This window comes from Bombina bombina, chromosome 3 (genome assembly GCF_027579735.1).
Source record: "Bombina bombina isolate aBomBom1 chromosome 3, aBomBom1.pri, whole genome shotgun sequence".
In the NCBI taxonomy this organism is placed as follows: Eukaryota; Metazoa; Chordata; class Amphibia; order Anura; family Bombinatoridae; genus Bombina; species Bombina bombina.
The window spans coordinates 505,372,926-505,386,670 of record NC_069501.1 but is presented as its reverse complement, the minus strand read 5'-3'; the positions used below and the strand labels follow the sequence as shown (position 1 = coordinate 505,386,670).

The following is a 13,745-nucleotide window of genomic DNA, read 5'->3' as shown; positions in this document are numbered from 1 at the left end:
GCGCCCTACGCGCCTGGATGGCGAATCCGGAATTCTTAGCCGTTAGTTTAGTCAAATGAACAATGGCATCAGAAACAAATGAGTTAGCTAGCTTAAGTGTTCTAAGCTTGTCAATAATTTCATTCAGTGGAGCTGTCTGGATGGTCTCTTCCAGGGCCTCAAACCAGAATGCCGCCGCAGCAGTGACAGGCGCAATGCATGCAAGGGGCTGTAAAATAAAACCTTGTTGAATAAACATTTTCTTAAGGTAACCCTCCAATTTTTTATCCATTGGATCTGAAAAAGCTCAACTGTCCTCAATCGGAATAGTGGTACGCTTTGCTAAAGTAGAAACTGCTCCCTCCACCTTAGGGACCGTCTGCCATAAGTCCTGTGTAGTGGCGTCTATTGGAAACATTTTTCTAAATATAGGAGGTGGGGAAAAAGGGCACACCGGGTCTATCCCACTCCTTGCTAATAATTTCTGTAAGCCTTTTAGGTATAGGAAAAACGTCAGTACACACCGGCACCGTATAGTATCTATCCAGCCTACACAATTTCTCTGGAATTGCAACTGTGTTACAGTCATTCAGAGCAGCTAATACCTCCCCAAGCAATACACGGAGGTTCTCAAGCTTAAATTTAAAATTAGAAATCTCTGAATCAGGTTTCCCCGAGTCAGAGATGTCACCCACAGACTGAAGCTCTCCGTCCTCATGTTCTGCATACTGTGACGCAGTATCAGACATGGCTCTAACAGCATTTGCGCGCTCTGTATCTCTCCTAACCCCAGAGCTATCGCGCTTGCCTCTTAATTCAGGCAATCTAGATAATACCTCTGACAGGGTATTATTCATGATTGCAGCCATGTCCTGCAAGGTAATCGCTATGGGCGTCCCTGATGTAATTGGCGCCATATTAGCGTGCGTCCCCTGAGTGGGAGGCGAAGGGTCTGACACGTGGGGAGAGTTAGTCGGCATAACTTCCCCCTCGACAGAACCCTCTGGTGATAATTCTTTTATAGATAAAGACTGATCTTTACTGTTTAAGGTGAAATCAATACATTTAGTACACATTCTCCTATGGGGCTCCACCATGGCTTTCAAACATAATGAACAAGTAGGTTCCTCTGTGTCAGACATGTTTAAACAGACTAGCAATGAGACTAGCAAGCTTGGAAAACACTTTAAAACAAGCTTACAAGCAATATAAAAAACGTTACTGCGCCTTTAAGAAACACAAATTTTCCCAAATTTTGAAATAACAGTGAAAAAATGCAGTTACACTAACGAAATTTTTACAGTGTATGTAACAAGTTAGCAGAGCATTGCACCCACTTGCAAATGGATGATTAACCCCTTAATACCAAAAACCGAATAACAAATGACAAAAACTTTTTTTAAACAGTCACAACAACTGCCACAGCTCTGTGGCTTTTTACCTCCCTCAATACGACTTTTGAAGCCTTTTGAGCCCTTCAGAGAAGTCCTGGATCATGCAGGAAGAAGCTGGATGTCTGTGTCTGTAATTTTTGCTGTGCAAAAAAACGCCAAAATAGGCCCCTCCCACTCATATTACAACAGTGGGAAGCCTCAGGGAACTGTTTCTAGGCAAAATTCAAGCCAGCCATGTGGAAAAAACTAGGCCCCAATAAGTTTTATCACCAAACATATGTAAAAAAACGATTAAACATGCCAGCAAACGTTTTAAAATACACTTTTATAAGAGTATGTATCTCTATTAATAAGCCTGATACCAGTCGCTATCACTGCATTTAAGGCTTTACTTACATTACTTCAGTATCAGCAGCATTTTCTAGCAAATTCCATCCCTAGAAAAATATTTTAACTGCACATACCTTATTGCAGGAAAACCTGCCCGCTATTCCCCCTCTGAAGTTACCTCACTCCTCAGAATATGTGAGAACAGCAAAGGATCTTAGTTACTTCTGCTAAGATCATAGAAAACGCAGGCAGATTCTTCTTCTAAATACTGCCTGAGATAAAAAGTACACTCCGGTACCATTTAAAAATAAACTTTTGATTGAAGAAATAAACTAAGTATAAAACACCACAGTCCTCTTACGACCTCCATCTTAGTTGAGAGTTGCAAGAGAATGACTGGATATGGCAGTGAGGGGAGGAGCTATATAGCAGCTCTGCTGTGGGTGATCCTCTTGCAACTTCCTGTTGGGAAGGAGAATATCCCACAAGTAATGGATGATCCGTGGACTGGATACACTTAACAAGAGAAACTTTATTACAACATTTTATTTATACAGTAAAATATCCCTTTCATTTTAGACTCAAATGTTTATTGTGCATGTAAAAGAGTACTATTTTAAAACGTTAAAATAAAAAAACAATTTATGCTTACCTGATAAATTCCTTTCTCCTGTAGTGTGATCAGTCCACGGGTCATCATTACTTCTGGGATATTACTCCTCCCCAACAGGAAGTGCAAGAGGATTCACCCAGCAGAGCTGCCATATAGCTCCTCCCCTCTACGTCACTCCCAGTCATTCGACCAAGGACCAACAAGAAAGGAGAAGCCAAAGGGTGTAGTGGTGACTGGAGTATAATTTAGAAAATATTTACCTGCCTTAAAAAACAGGGCGGGCCGTGGACTGATCACACTACAGGAGAAAGGAATTTATCAGGTAAGCATAAATTATGTTTTCTTCTGTTATGTGTGATCAGTCCACGGGTCATCATTACTTCTGGGATACCAATACCAAAGCAAAAGTACACGGATGACGGGAGGGATAGGCAGGCTCTTTATACAGAAGGAACCACTGCCTGAAGGACCTTTCTCCCAAAAATAGCCTCCGAGGAAGCAAAAGTGTCAAATTTGTAAAATTTGGAAAAAGTATGAAGCGAAGACCAAGTTGCAGCCTTGCAAATCTGTTCAACAGAGGCCTCATTCTTAAAGGCCCAAGTGGAAGCCACAGCTCTAGTGGAATGAGCTGTAATTCTTTCAGGAGGCTGCTGTCCAGCAGTCTCATAAGCTAAACGAATTATGCTACGAAGCCAAAAAGAAAGAGAGGTAGCAGAAGCCTTTTGACCTCTCCTCTGGCCAGAGTAAACGACAAACAGGGAAGACGTTTGTCGAAATTCCTTAGTTGCCTGTAAGTAAAATTTTAGGGCACGAACTACATCCAGATTGTGCAGAAGACGTTCCTTCTTCGAAGAAGGATTTGGACACAAAGAAGGAACAACAATCTCTTGATTGATATTCCTGTTTGTGACTACCTTAGGTAAGAACCCAGGTTTAGTACGCAGAACTACCTTATCCGAATGAAAAATCAAATAAGGAGAATCACAATGTAAGGCTGATAACTCAGAGACTCTTCGAGCCGAGGAAATAGCCATTAAAAATAGAACTTTCCAAGATAACAACTTTATATCAATGGAATGAAGGGGTTCAAACGGAACGCCCTGTAAAACGTTAAGAACAAGGTTTAAACTCCATGGCGGAGCAACAGTTTTAAACACAGGCTTAATCCTGGCCAAAGCCTGACAAAAAGCCTGAACGTCTGGAACTTCTGACAGACGTTTGTGCAACAGAATGGACAGAGCTGAGATCTGTCCCTTTAATGAACTAGCAGATAAACCCTTTTCTAAACCTTCTTGTAGAAAAGACAATATCCTAGGAATCCTAACCTTACTCCAAGAGTAACCTTTGGATTCGCACCAATATAGGTATTTACCCATAGTCCTCTCACACATCCTATCTAGTCGTTGGGTGCAAGAGAATGACTGGGAGTGACGTAGAGGGGAGGAGCTATATGGCAGCTCTGCTGGGTGAATCCTCTTGCACTTCCTGTTGGGGAGGAGTAATATCCCAGAAGTAATGATGACCCGTGGACTGATCACACTTAACAGGAGAAATAAATTTAAAATTACTCTTCTCCCAATTAAAGTTAGTCTGCAATTCCAAGCAATACTAAGAGATACAGAAATTTGCTTAAACTGGTGAGGAGCAGCTGTATCCCTAAAAGCACAGGGAGACTGTGGGATACATCTGAATTTAGAAAAGATTCTCACTTGCGAATCAAATAGCGAAGGTTTCTGAAAGATTAAATTATCCTTGGGCTTTATCACACTATATGTAACAGGGGAATTCAAAGCCTAAAATTACTGGTTTAGTTTTATCCTAATTGTAACAGAAATCCATATATAGACCTGCTGTGCACTGAGCCTTGATTAATAAAACTGCACCTCTCTGGCAATGTGTATATATGGAGTTACCCCCCTCCCCATTCTTGTAAAGAACAAAACAAACTATTGGAGACATCATTGGCAATGATAAAAGTATCATTGTAATAAAAACAAATATTTTTTTAAATATCCATGTGAAAAAACAGTGTTTAAACATGTTATGTTTTTGCCCAAGAAAATATAAAGTAAAACATTTAACTGAAAAACAATATGGCAGTTGTGTACTGCTAACAAAATTCTCACTGGCTGCTTAAAGTGCCATAAAACAGGTTGAAATCTGTGCATATCCTAAAAGGGTTAAGCAATTTAAAATAGTTTGCATAAAAAAATAGTTTAAAAATTGCTGGCAAGTAGTTTCAAAAATAAGCAAAATTAATTACATAGCTAAGCTAACTCCACCCCTCGTATCAGTGTTTAGACACAGGCATTGTATTTCAACTGAGTTCACAGCTTCTAGGCATGCTCCAGCAGATAATCCCTATTCACTTTTGCCTTCTACCAAAAGAACAATAAACATAGATACAGCCATAAAATGAATTGTGTGGGGAGAGTTAGAGCTTTACAATTCAGAAACTATAAATAAAGGGTTAATGGCGAGGCACTGCAGTATAAATTTGCAGGTAAAGTAATTCAAGTATCCCAACATGTTTTATGTCCCTCTAATACAAACGTGCATTACACCAATCAGCATTAGTAGGAAGTGCAGAACTAATGTTATTTTAGTTTTATCACAAAAAAAAAAAAACAGAATTTATGCTTACCTGATAAATTACTTTCTCCAACGGTGTGTCCGGTCCACGGCGTCATCCTTACTTGTGGGATATTCTCTTCCCCAACAGGAAATGGCAAAGAGCCCAGCAAAGCTGGTCACATGATCCCTCCTAGGCTCCGCCTTCCCCAGTCATTCGACCAACGTAAAGGAGGAATATGCATAGGAGAAATCATATGATACCGTGGTGACTGTAGTTAGAGAAAATAATTCATCAGACCTGATTAAAAAACCAGGGCGGGCCGTGGACCGGACACACCGTTGGAGAAAGTAATTTATCAGGTAAGCATAAATTCTGTTTTCTCCAACATAGGTGTGTCCGGTCCACGGCGTCATCCTTACTTGTGGGAACCAATACCAAAGCTTTAGGACACGGATGATGGGAGGGAGCAAATCAGGTCACCTAGATGGAAGGCACCACGGTTTGCAAAACCTTTCTCCCAAAAATAGCCTCAGAAGAAGCAAAAGTATCAAATTTGTAAAATTTGGTAAAAGTGTGCAGTGAAGACCAAGTCGCTGCCTTACATATCTGATCAACAGAAGCCTCGTTCTTGAAGGCCCATGTGGAAGCCACAGCCCTAGTGGAGTGAGCTGTGATTCTTTCAGGAGGCTGCCGTCCGGCAGTCTCATAAGCCAATCGGATGATGCTTTTAAGCCAAAAAGAGAGAGAGGTAGAAGTTGCTTTTTGACCTCTCCTTTTACCAGAATAAACAACAAACAAAGAAGATGTTTGTCTGAAATCCTTTGTAGCTTCTAAGTAGAATTTTAGAGCACGAACTACATCCAAATTGTGCAACAAACGTTCCTTCTTTGAAACTGGATTTGGACACAAAGAAGGCACGACTATCTCCTGGTTAATATTTTTGTTAGAAACAACTTTCGGAAGAAAACCAGGTTTAGTACGCAAAACCACCTTATCTGCATGGAACACCAGATATGGAGGAGAACACTGCAGAGCAGATAACTCTGAAACTCTTCTTGCAGAAGAAATTGCAACCAAAAACAAAACTTTCCAAGATAATAACTTGATATCAACGGAATGTAGGGGTTCAAACGGAACCCCCTGAAGAACTGAAAGAACTAAATTGAGACTCCAAGGAGGAGTCAAAGGTTTGTAAACAGGCTTGATTCTAACCAGAGCCTGAACAAAAGCTTGAACATCTGGCACAGCCGCCAGCTTTTTGTGAAGTAAAACAGATAAAGCAGAAATCTGTCCCTTCAAAGAACTTGCAGATAATCCTTTCTCCAAACCCTCTTGAAGAAAGGATAGAATCTTAGGAATTTTTATCTTGTTCCATGGGAATCCTTTAGATTCACACCAACAGATATATTTTTTCCATATTTTATGGTAGATTTTTCTAGTTACAGGCTTTCTAGCCTGAACAAGAGTATCAATGACAGAATCTGAGAACCCTCGCTTTGATAAAATCAAGCGTTCAATCTCCAAGCAGTCAGTTGGAGTGAGGCCAGATTCGGATGTTCGAACGGACCTTGAACAAGAAGGTCCTGTCTCAAAGGTAGCTTCCATGGTGGAGCCGATGACATATTCACCAGGTCTGCATACCAAGTCCTGCGTGGCCACGCAGGAGCTATCAAGATCACCGATACCCTCTCCTGTTTGATCCTGGCTACCAGCCTGGGAATGAGAGGAAACGGTGGGAACACATAAGCTAGGTTGAAGGTCCAAGGTGCTACTAGTGCATCCACTAGAGTCGCCTTGGGATCCCTGGATCTGGACCCGTAGCAAGGAACCTTGAAGTTCTGACGAGACGCCATCAGATCCATGTCTGGAATGCCCCACAATTGAATTATTTGGGCAAAGATTTCCGGATGGAGTTCCCACTCCCCCGGATGAAATGTCTGACGACTCAGAAAATCCGCTTCCCAATTTTCCACTCCTGGGATGTGAATTGCAGACAAGTGGCAGGAGTGATTCTCCGCCCATTGAATTATTTTGGTCACTTCTTCCATCGCCAGGGAACTCCTTGTTCCCCCCTGATGGTTGATATACGCAACAGTCGTCATGTTGTCTGATTGAAACCTTATGAATTTGGCCTTTGCTAGCTGAGGCCAAGCCTTGAGAGCATTGAATATCGCTCTCAGTTCCAGAATGTTTATCGGTAGAAGAGATTCTTCCCGAGACCAAAGACCCTGAGCTTTCAGGGGTTCCCAGACCGCGCCCCAGCCCACCAGACTGGCGTCGGTCGTGACAATGACCCACTCTGGTCTGCGGAAGCTCATCCCTTGTGACAGGTTGTCCAGGGTCAGCCACCAACGGAGTGAATCTCTGGTCCTCTGATCTACTTGTATCGTCGGAGACAAGTCTGTATAATCCCCATTCCACTGTCTGAGCATGCACAGTTGTAATGGTCTTAGATGAATTCGCGCAAAAGGAACTATGTCCATTGCCGCAACCATCAAACCTATTACTTCCATGCACTGCTCTATGGAAGGAAGAAGAACAGAATGAAGTACTTGACAAGAGCTTAGAAGTTTTGATTTTCTGGCCTCTGTCAGAAAAATCTTCACTTCTAAGGAGTCTATTATTGTTCCCAAGAAGGGAACTCTTGTTGACGGAGATAGAGAACTTTTCTCTACGTTCACTTTCCACCCGTGAGATCTGAGAAAGGCTAGGACAATGTCCGTATGAGCCTTTGCTTGTGGCAGAGACGACGCTTGAATCAGAATGTCGTCCAAGTAAGGTACTACTGCAATGCCCCTTGGTCTTAGCACCGCTAGAAGGGACCCTAGTACCTTTGTGAAAATTCTTGGGGCAGTGGCTAATCCGAATGGAAGTGCCACGAACTGGTAATGTTTGTCCAGAAAGGCGAACCTTAGGAACCGATGATGTTCCTTGTGGATAGGAATATGTAGATACGCATCCTTTAAATCCACCGTGGTCATGAATTGACCTTCCTGGATGGTAGGAAGAATTGTCCGAATGGTTTCCATTTTGAACGATGGAACCCTGAGAAATTTGTTTAGGATCTTGAGATCTAAGATTGGTCTGAATGTTCCCTCTTTTTTGGGAACTATGAACAGATTGGAGTAGAATCCCATCCCTTGTTCTCTTAATGGAACAGGATGAATCACTCCCATTTTTAACAGGTCTTCTACACAATGTAAGAATGCCTGTCTTTTTATGTGGTCTGAAGACAATTGAGACCTGTGGAACCTTCCTCTTGGGGGTAGCTCCTTGAATTCCAGAAGATAACCTTGGGAGACTATTTCTAGCGCCCAAGGATCCAGAACATCTCTTGCCCAAGCCTGAGCGAAGAGAGAAAGTCTGCCCCCCACCAGATCCGGTCCCGGATCGGGGGCCAACATCTCATGCTGTCTTGGTAGCAGTGGCAGGTTTCTTGGCCTGCTTACCTTTGTTCCAGCCTTGCATTGGCCTCCAGGCTGGCTTGGTTTGAGAAGTATTACCCTCTTGCTTAGAGGATGTAGAACTTGAGGCTGGTCCATTTCTGCGAAAGGGACGAAAATTAGGTTTATTTTTAGCCTTAAAAGACCTATCCTGAGGAAGGGCGTGGCCCTTTCCCCCAGTGATATCTGAAATAATCTCTTTCAAGTCAGGGCCAAATAGCGTTTTCCCCTTGAAAGGTATGTTAAGCAATTTGTTCTTGGAGGACGCATCCGCTGACCAAGACTTTAGCCAAAGCGCTCTGCGCGCCACAATAGCAAACCCTGAATTTTTCGCCGCTAATCTAGCTAATTGCAAAGTGGCGTCTAAAGTAAAAGAGTTAGCCAATTTAAGAGCGTGAATTCTGTCCATAATCTCCTCATAAGAAGATTCTTTATCTAGCGACTTTTCTAGTTCATCGAACCAGAAACACGCTGCTGTAGTGACAGGAACAATGCATGAAATTGGCTGTAGAAGGTAACCTTGCTGAACAAACATCTTTTTAAGCAAACCTTCTAACTTTTTATCCATAGGATCTTTGAAAGCACAACTATCTTCTATAGGGATAGTAGTGCGTTTGTTTAGAGTAGAGACCGCCCCCTCGACCTTAGGGACTGTCTGCCATAAGTCCTTTCTGGGGTCGACCATAGGAAACAATTTCTTAAATATAGGGGGAGGGACAAAAGGTATGCCGGGCCTTTCCCATTCTTTGTTTACAATGTCCGCCACCCGCTTGGGTATAGGAAAAGCTTCGGGGGGCACCGGGACCTCTAGGAACTTGTCCATCTTACATAATTTCTCTGGAATGACCAAATTGTCACAATCATCCAGAGTAGATAACACCTCCTTAAGCAGAGCGCGGAGATGTTCCAATTTAAATTTGAATGTAATAACATCAGGTTCAGCTTGTTGAGAAATTTTTCCTGAATCTGAAATTTCTCCCTCAGACAAAACCTCCCTGGCCCCTTCAGACTGGTGTAAGGGCATGTCAGAACCATTATCATCAGCGTCCTCATGCTCTTCAGTATCTAAAACAGAGCAGTCGCGCTTTCGCTGATAAGTGGGCATTTTGGCTAAAATGTTTTTAATAGAATTATCCATTACAGCCGTTAATTGTTGCATAGTAAGAAGTATTGGCGCACTAGATGTACTAGGGGCCTCCTGTGTGGGCAAGACTGGTGTAGACACAGGAGGGGATGATGCAGTACCATGCTTACTCCCCTCACTTGAGGAATCATCTTGGGCATCATTTTCTCTAAATTGTTTGTCACATGCATCACATCTATTTAAATGAGAAGGAACCTTGGCTTCCTCACATACAGAACATAGTCTATCTGATAGTTCAGACATGTTAAACAGGCATAAACTTGATAACAAAGTACAAAAAACGTTTTAAAATAAAACCGTTACTGTCACTTTAAATTTTAAACTGAACACACTTTATTACTGAATATGCGAAAAAGTATGAAGGAATTGTTCAAAATTCACCAAAATTTCACCACAGTGTCTTAAAGCCTTAAAAGTATTGCACACCACATTTGAAAGCTTTAACTCTTAAAATAACGGAACCGGAGCCGTTTTTATATTTAACCCCTATACAGTCCCTGGTATCTGCTTTGCTGAGACCCAACCAAGCCCAGAGGGGAATACGATACCAAATGACGCCTTCAGTAAGCTTTTTCTGTGTATCTGAGCTCCTCACACATGCATCTGCATGCCTTGCTTCCCAAAAACAACTGCGCATTAGTGGCGCGAAAATGAGGCTCTGCCTATGATTAGAGAAGGCCCCCAGTGAAAAAAGGTGTCCAATACAGTGCCTGCCGTTTTTTTTTAACATAATTCCCAAGATTAAAATAACTCCTCAAGCTATAATCTATTAACAATGCTTATAAAATAATCGTTTTAGCCCAGAAAAATGTCTACCAGTCTTTAAAGCCCTTGTGAAGCCCTTTATTCTTATTAATAAAATGGCTTACCGGATCCCATAGGGAAAATGACAGCTTCCAGCATTACCAAGTCTTGTTAGAAATGTGTCATACTTCAAGCAGCAAAGTCTGCACACTGTTTCCCCCAACTGAAGTTACTTCATCTCAACAGTCCTGTGTGGAAACAGCCATCGATTTTAGTAACGGTTGCTAAAATCATCTTCCTCTTACAAACAGAAATCTTCATCTATTTTCTGTTTCAGAGTAAATAGTACATACCAGCACTATTTTAAAATAACAAACTCTTGATTGAAGAATAAAACTACATTTAAACACCAAAAAACTCTTAACCATCTCCGTGGAGATGTTGCCTGTGCAACGGCAAAGAGAATGACTGGGGAAGGCGGAGCCTAGGAGGGATCATGTGACCAGCTTTGCTGGGCTCTTTGCCATTTCCTGTTGGGGAAGAGAATATCCCACAAGTATGGATGACGCCGTGGACCGGACACACCTATGTTGGAGAAAAAACACACAAACCCCCCCCCCCTCCATTTTGCTGTGAGGTAATTTTAGCCAATAGGGTACTACCCAATAGCGTGCTAGCTACCCGGCATAATACCAGCTGGCCCGCATGGCTATTGGCTAAGAGGTGGAAACGTCACCCCACAGCAAAATAGTGTTCTGCCATTGATTGCCTGAGGCGCACAATGCGGCCAACGCTTCAGACAAATAAAGGAACTTTCTGCATGAAGTATTTTATAAAATTAAAAATAATTCCTCTGCGTCCTTGATTTACAGGTCCATATAGTTCGATATAAAGTATGATCTAAAGAAATCCTTTACATAACATAAAGCTCTTACCTTGCGCCCACAGACACAGAGACTACATTGTCAAGATGAAGCTTGCACCACTGTTCGACATCATGAGCAAACGTTGCACTGAACATGGCTCTTTTAATAAGGTGGTATGTGCATGCCACAAATATAGAAGCCAACTGTTCTCTGAACCCAGTCTTTCCGTCTTCAAATAGTTTGTCGGACTCATCAACAATCAGCCATTCAACGCTGTAAATAGAATAATTATTTTCCAAACAAAATATAGAAATAAATCTTTATTTTAAGCAACTTTCTATTTTGCTCCTATTATCATTTTTTTTGTTTTCTTATCTTTATTTGAAAAGCAAGAATGTAAGCTTAGGAGACGGCCCAGTTTGGTTCAGCAACTGGGTTGCGCTTGCTGATTGGTGGTTAATTTTTTTGTTTTGTTTGTCGAGCTCCAGGTACCAGTGACCACAACTCTTTTTTTTTTTTTTTTTTTTTTAATAAGGTATAAAGTCTTTCCAAGCCAGAGGGCTCAAGTCCAAGTAAAGTCGCAAGTCTTATTTGATTATGTTGACATGCGAGTCCTTACATTTTGGACTCAAGTCCAAGTCATGCAACTCAAGTCCACAACCCTGGTAGACACCAATGAAAGATCATTTCCAAATCAGAAGCGCACGTCTCCTTGTGGGAGTTAACCCCCCCCCCCCCCCCACTTAGCTAGCAGTAGGCAGGAGAGCAATAATAAAATAACAGGGCAATTATAGACTGCTGTATTGTGCCTTTACCAATACAATATATAGGTATCTAAGCCCCACACTTCAGTTAAAGGAACATGAAACAAACTTTTCTTTCATTATTCAGATAGAGAATACAATTTAAAAAAGTTTCCAGTTTATTTCTACTATCAAATGTACTTTGTTCTCATGTTATTCTTTGTTAAAGAGATACCTGGGTAGGTAGCATGAACATGTCTGAAGCCCTACATAACAGGAAATAGAGCTACCATCAAGTGCTCTTGCTAATGAATAACAATGTTGCAAAACTGCTGCCATATAGTGCTGCAGACACGTGCGCACTCCGGAGCTTACATCCCTGCTTTTCAACAAAGGATAAGAAAACGAAGAAACAGATAATAGAAGTAAATTGGAAAGTTGTTTAAATTTGTTTGTTCTCTGAATCATGAAAGAAAAATTTTGGGTTGTATGTCCCTTTAAACAACTAAACTACCCGAAAAAAAGATCCAGTTTTAAAATAAAGGGTCAGTAAACGCTTTAAGATCCTACTATAAAATGCTTAATAATGTGTAGTAAAACAAATTTGTAATATACCTTAAATATTTATTTTGCTCCCTTTTCGTGTTGTCTTAAAAGTGTGAATTCTCCAGTCCTGTTAAAGAGACAGTCAGGTCCAAAAAAACCTCATGATTTAAATAGGGAATGTCGTTTTAAACAACTTTCCAATTTACTTTTATTACCAATTTTGCTTTGTTCTCTTGGTATTCTTAGTTGAAAGCTAATTCTAGGAGGTTCATATGCTAATTTCTTAGACCTTGAAGAGTGCCTCTAATCTGAATGCATTTTGACCACTAGAGGGCATTAGTTCATGTGTTTCATATAGATAACATTGAGCTCATGCACATGAAGTTACCCTGGAGTGAGCACTCATTGCCTAAAATGCAAGTCTGTCAAAAGAACTGAAATAAGGGGGCAGTTTGCAGAGGCTTAGATACAAGGTAATCACAGAGGTAAAAAGTGTATTTCTATAACAGTGTTGGTTATGCAAAACTAGGGAATGGGTAATAAAGGGATTATCTGTCTTTTTAAACAACAAAAAGTCTGGCGTTGACTGTTCCTTTAACTGAAAGCACATGGATGGCTTCACAAGCCTAACCTTGTCACATCTATCACCAAACTGCAGCTTGTTACCTTATTTATGCTGATGCCAAACAATAGAAATTTTGTTACCACAATAACAATAGCAAGTCCTGTTTTTAACAGACTTAAGTCAGAACTAGAGAAGTTGGTGAAGTTTGATTTTTAAAAACGATTGCAGCAAACAAGCCGTTACTCTTTTCTAATAAGGTTCAAACACTGCTGGTATGTTATCTACAGAAAAAAAACATAATTTATGCTTACCTGATAAATTCCTTTCCTTCCTGTCAGGGATAGCCACGACTTCATTCCTTAATGTTGGGCAATACAACACCTGGCCACCAGGAGGATGCAAAGACACCCCAGCCAATGCTTAAATATCCCTCCCACTTCCCCTAATCCTCCCAGTCATTCTGCCGAGTGAACAAGGAAAAGTAGGAGAAACATCAGGGTATAAAAGGTGCCAGAAGAAATAATATAAAAAGGGAGCTGCCCATAAAAAAAAAAAAATGACGTGCGGGGTCGTGGACTCTCCCTGCCAGGAAGGAAAGGAATTTATCTGGTAAGCATAAATTATGTTTTCCTTCCATAAGGTAGGGAGAGTCCACGACTTCATTCCTTACTGTTGTGAAACTATACCCAGGCTCCAGAGGACAATGAATGAATAACGGGAGGGAACAGAAAAAAGAGAGGCAGACCCTATTCTGAGGGCACCACAGCCTCCAAAACGTTTCTCCCGAAAGCTGCTTCAGCCGA

The 13,745-nt window shown here is 41.3% G+C and overlaps 1 protein-coding gene across 2 annotated transcripts in view; it reads right to left on the bottom strand.

Moving 5' to 3' along the window:
• DDX52 (DExD-box helicase 52) overlaps positions 1-13,745 on the bottom strand; it is a 192,296-nt gene that overhangs the window by 128,155 nt on the left and 50,396 nt on the right. For both annotated transcript variants that reach the window (XM_053706886.1, XM_053706888.1), the window contains exon 8: positions 11,158-11,361. In XM_053706886.1, coding sequence (XP_053562861.1) covers positions 11,158-11,361 — 204 coding nt within the window. The remainder of the gene's footprint in view (positions 1-11,157; positions 11,362-13,745) is intronic.